The following is a 4,665-nucleotide window of genomic DNA, read 5'->3' as shown; positions in this document are numbered from 1 at the left end:
TGGCCGGGGTAGGCCGGGGTAGGCCGTCATTGTAAATTTGTTCTAAGCTGACTTGCCAAGTTAAAAAAGAATAAATAAAATAAATAATTAAACCAGATACTGTAACAGACTGACCCTAGCCCCCCGGCACATAGACAACTGCAACATAGATACAGGAGTCTGAGACAGGTGGGGTCGGCGGGCACTGTGAAACCGTCCAAAGTTAACCCCGGAAAGGGACAACCAGGCAGGATATAACCCCAACCACTTTGGAAAAGCACAGCCCCCACACCACTAAGGGGATATCAACAGGCCTTTAACGTACTACCCTGAGGCAAGACCGAGTACAGCCCACGAAGATCTCCCCACCAGACAAGGACAGGAAGGATGGAAGAATGCGAGCAAGCCAGTGGGAGCCGACCAGGCAGAGACAGCGAGGGTGGTTCTCATTCCAGTGCCTTTCCGTTCACCTTCGCACCACTGGGCCAGACTACAGTCAATCATAGGACCAACTGAATAGATGAGTCTTCAGTAAAGACTTAAAGGTCGATAGGCAGATCATTCCATAAAAATTGAGCTCTATAGGAGAAAGCCCTGCCTCCAGCTATTTGCTTAGAAATTCTAGGGACAATTAGGAGGCCTGCGTCTTGTGACCGTAGCGTACGTGTAGGTATGTACGGCAGGACCAAATCGGAGAGATAGTTAGGAGCAAGTCCATGTAATGCTTTGTAGGTTATCAGTAAAACCTTGAAATCATCCCTAGCCTTAACAGGAAGTCAGTGTAGAGAGGCTAGCACTGGAGTAATATGATAATTTTTTATCCAGTCTTGAATCTAGCAGCCGTGTTTAGCACTAACTGAAGTTTATTTAGTGCTTTATCCGGGTAGCCGGAAAGTAGATCATTGCAGTAGTCTAATCAAGAAGTGACAAAAGCATGGATTAGCTTTTCTGCATCGTTTTTTGACAAAAAGTTTCAGATTTTTGTGATGTTACGAAGATGGAAAAAAGCTGCCCATGAAATATTCTTGATGTCAAAAGAGCGATCAGAGGTCCTTCAGTTTTATGTTGAGACAAATGTATAACCATCAAGATGAATTGTCACATCAAACAGCAGATCTCTATGTTTATGGGGATCTAGAACTAGCATCTTTGTTTGTCCAAATTTAAATGTAAAACATTTGCCACCATTCACTTCCTTATGTCTGAAACACAGGCTTCCAAGGTAGTTCATTTTGTTTTCTCTAAATGTACAGCTGTGTGTCGTCCGCATAGCAGTGAAAGTTGACGTGTTTCCGAATGACATCACCAAGAGATAGAATATATATGTTTGTCTATGGAGATGGCATAGCTGTGTGCTCAATTTTGTACACCTGTCAGCAACAGACGTGGCTGAAATAGCAGAAACCACTGATATGACGGGGTGTCCACGTACTGCTGTACATACAGTAACATTGTATTCTATAAAACACATTCCTCTTTTTTTATTTGTGCTTTAAATCCTCTCCAATGACTTCTAAACACTTGTACTTGGGCTGTATTCAATCTGGAGTGTTGAATCTAAATTTAAAGCTCATTTCCAATTATGGCGACATATGCAGCGTTTACCATGAATGCACTGTCCACTAATGCGGGAACAACCTTTACATTTCAATCTGTAAAACTTCAGCGCTATTCACTGAATCCAGACCTTAGAAATGCTGATTTTATACAATTCTTAATGTCTAATATATAAACAATAGTCATTGACAAGATTGACCCACAGCCCATCACATCAAACATCATTAAATCATTATTGTTAAATCATTATCATTAAATCATTATAATGAAATCATTATCATTAAATCATTATGATGAAATCATTATCGTTAAATCATTATCATTAAATCATTATCATTAAATCATTATCATTATCGTTGAATTATTATCGTTATATCATTATCATTAAATCATTATAATGAAATCATTATCATTAAATCATTATGATGAAATCATTATCATTAAATCATTATCATTAAATCATTATCATTATCGTTGAATCATTATCGTTATATCATTATCATTACATCATTATCGTTCTCATTAAATCAACATCATTAAACCATTATTGTCGTTATCGTTGAATCGTTGAATCGTTGTCGTTAAATCATTATCGTTATCGTTAAATCATTATCGTTAAATCGTTATCATTAAATCATTATCGTTGTCGTTAAGTCATTATCATTATCGTTAAATTGTTATCGCTGTCGTTATCGTTAAATCGTTATCGTTATCGTTGTCATTAAATCATTATCATTGTCATTAAATCATTATCGTTATCGTTATCATTACATCATTATCATTAAAACAAATGTATCCAAAGAATTAAACACCAAACCTGATACAAGAGCTTAGATTATTTATAAAGTTTATTGACACATCAGTGATACATTTAAATACTCTACACCATAAAGAGATTTACAACATGCTCATTTAAAATATAATATACATATTAACATTTACATTACTGCTCGAAGTATATCGGTACTGAGAGGCAGTGCTTATTTAAAAAGAATAACAAAATAGACCAACTACAGCAATAAGTACAGTGACAGACATGGAGTGTCTGTGTGTCTGTGTAATGGAAGACCAGTTAAAACAATTTCCTGATCAAATCCTTGGACAGTAGATGGTCTGAGAGAGCACTACATAGTTCAGAGCAGACAGAAACGGATATGTCATAGGGCAGTTGGTCCAATGCCAGGATGGTTGGTCCATTTCAAGCCAGTGGGCCAGACTTAATTGAGGGGTTTGTGCAGAATCATCATTATTTAGCCGATAATGGAGATCTCAAGGAAAAAATACATTTGGGGTTGATTTTTGGTCCCAGTCCGTTCCTGGTAAACATGACTGTTATTACTGTGAAGCTCTGTTCATAGCCGGTGATGGCCTGTTCAAAATGGCCTCCACAGAGAAGGATAGAGACTGGCTGGACACGACCTTCGTCCCGGCTGACTTAGACAGGAACTCCTTGCTGTATCTATTAGAGCCTTTGAAACTGTAGAAGTCCTTAGAAGGTCCTTCACGGTATTTTCTGGCAGCTTCCTCCAGCAGTTCGTTACAGTAGGGGCCCCGGAGCTCAACCCCGGTCGCAGCTCTCTCCCCAGCCCCAGCTCCTAACTCTGCCCCGGCCCTCTCTCTTTCTCCAGCCCCGGCCCTAGCCTTCTCACTCAGTGTCTGCTGGATGAGTGAGTGAAAGGAGTTGAGCTTCATGGATAGCGTGTGTTTGGCGCTGTCCTTGCTCAGCTTGTTCAGGACATGTTCGTGGCTGGGGTGGTGAGGGTGAGGCTGAGGGTGAGATGTACTTGGAGGGAAGGCCTGTCCGAAGCCTCTCTTCGGGGGAGAGAAGGCTGATCGTTTGCGGTGCCCCCCCTGGGTGAGAGAGGCCTGGGACTGGGCATGGCCGTCCTGCTGCTGGGGGTCAAAACCCTCGGGGAGGCCCACAACGACCCTCGACCCCTCCAGTTTGGCAGCAGTGACGGCAGTGGTTGCCGTGGCGTCGTGGTCGGGCGGGAGGCTCTCTGCGGCAGCGGCCATTGTCCTGGGATCCCAGACTGCACCTGGCTTCATGTTCTGGATGGCCGTGGCATTGCGCAGGCACTGCTGGTACAGGAGGGAGGGGCCACGTGGCCACACCATAAACCCCCGCGGAGAGGTCAGCGGTGAGGTCAGAGGGTACTGGCGGTAGGTGGTCGCCACGGAGACATTGGAGGAGATGAGCTCCATGTTGCTGGGGCTGGTGGCATATTTCAGGGAGAGGTCCACACAGCTGGGTGACAGGAAGCGACAGAGTTCCTTGTTGTTGTGCTGAGGCTCCTCCGTGGCTGTCGTGTAGGACTTGTACTCTGCAGCATGCCGGACCAGACTGTTGGGGAAGAGCAGAGAGGCTGTAGCAGCCTGGGAGGGTCCTAGCAGCTCTCTCTCCTTGTACTCTCTCTCCAGCATGATCCTCTCCAGCTCTTTGTCAGCAAACGCTCTCCTCTTCCTCATCCTGTCGCTGAGAGGGGGCGGGAGGGACGGGCTGGCCCCCAGGTACGGGTCACCCTGCACCGGACGGTATCCTGAGAGGAGACAGAACAGGGGCAGAGGTGAGATGACACATAAATCAAATCAAATCATATTTTATTGGTCACATACACATGGTTAGCAGATGTTATTGCGAATGTAGCGAAATGCTTATGTTTCTAGCTCCGACAGTAGAGCAATGCAGCAATATAACTATATAACAATATGATACTACATGATAATAATATAATACTATATTAATAATATTATACTATATAATAATAATATAATACTATATTAATAATATTATACTATATAATAATAATATAATACTATAGTAATAATATTATACTATATAATAATAATATAATAATATATGATGATAATATAATACTATATGATACTACACGATAATAATATAATACTATATTAATAATATTAATAATAATAATAATATTATACTATATAATAATAATATAATACTATATTAATAATATTATACTATATAATAATAATATAATACTATAGTAATAATATTATACTATATAATAATAATATAATAATATATGATGATAATATAATACTATATGATACTACACGATAATAATATAATACTATATTAATAATATTATACTATATAATAAT

General features: G+C 40.6%; 1 protein-coding gene across 1 annotated transcript in view; it reads right to left on the bottom strand.

Moving 5' to 3' along the window:
• Positions 1-2,366: 2,366 nt before the first annotated feature.
• The window catches only part of LOC139577366 (doublesex- and mab-3-related transcription factor 2-like), a 7,956-nt gene continuing 5,657 nt past the window's right edge, over positions 2,367-4,665 (bottom strand). The window contains exon 4 of the mRNA XM_071404433.1: positions 2,367-4,076. Within this exon, the coding sequence (XP_071260534.1) occupies positions 2,872-4,076 (1,205 nt within the window). The 3' untranslated portion in view covers positions 2,367-2,871. The remainder of the gene's footprint in view (positions 4,077-4,665) is intronic.

This window comes from Salvelinus alpinus, chromosome 5 (assembly GCF_045679555.1).
Source record: "Salvelinus alpinus chromosome 5, SLU_Salpinus.1, whole genome shotgun sequence".
In the NCBI taxonomy this organism is placed as follows: Eukaryota; Metazoa; Chordata; class Actinopteri; order Salmoniformes; family Salmonidae; genus Salvelinus; species Salvelinus alpinus.
This window is presented reverse-complemented; position numbering and strand designations above follow the sequence as displayed.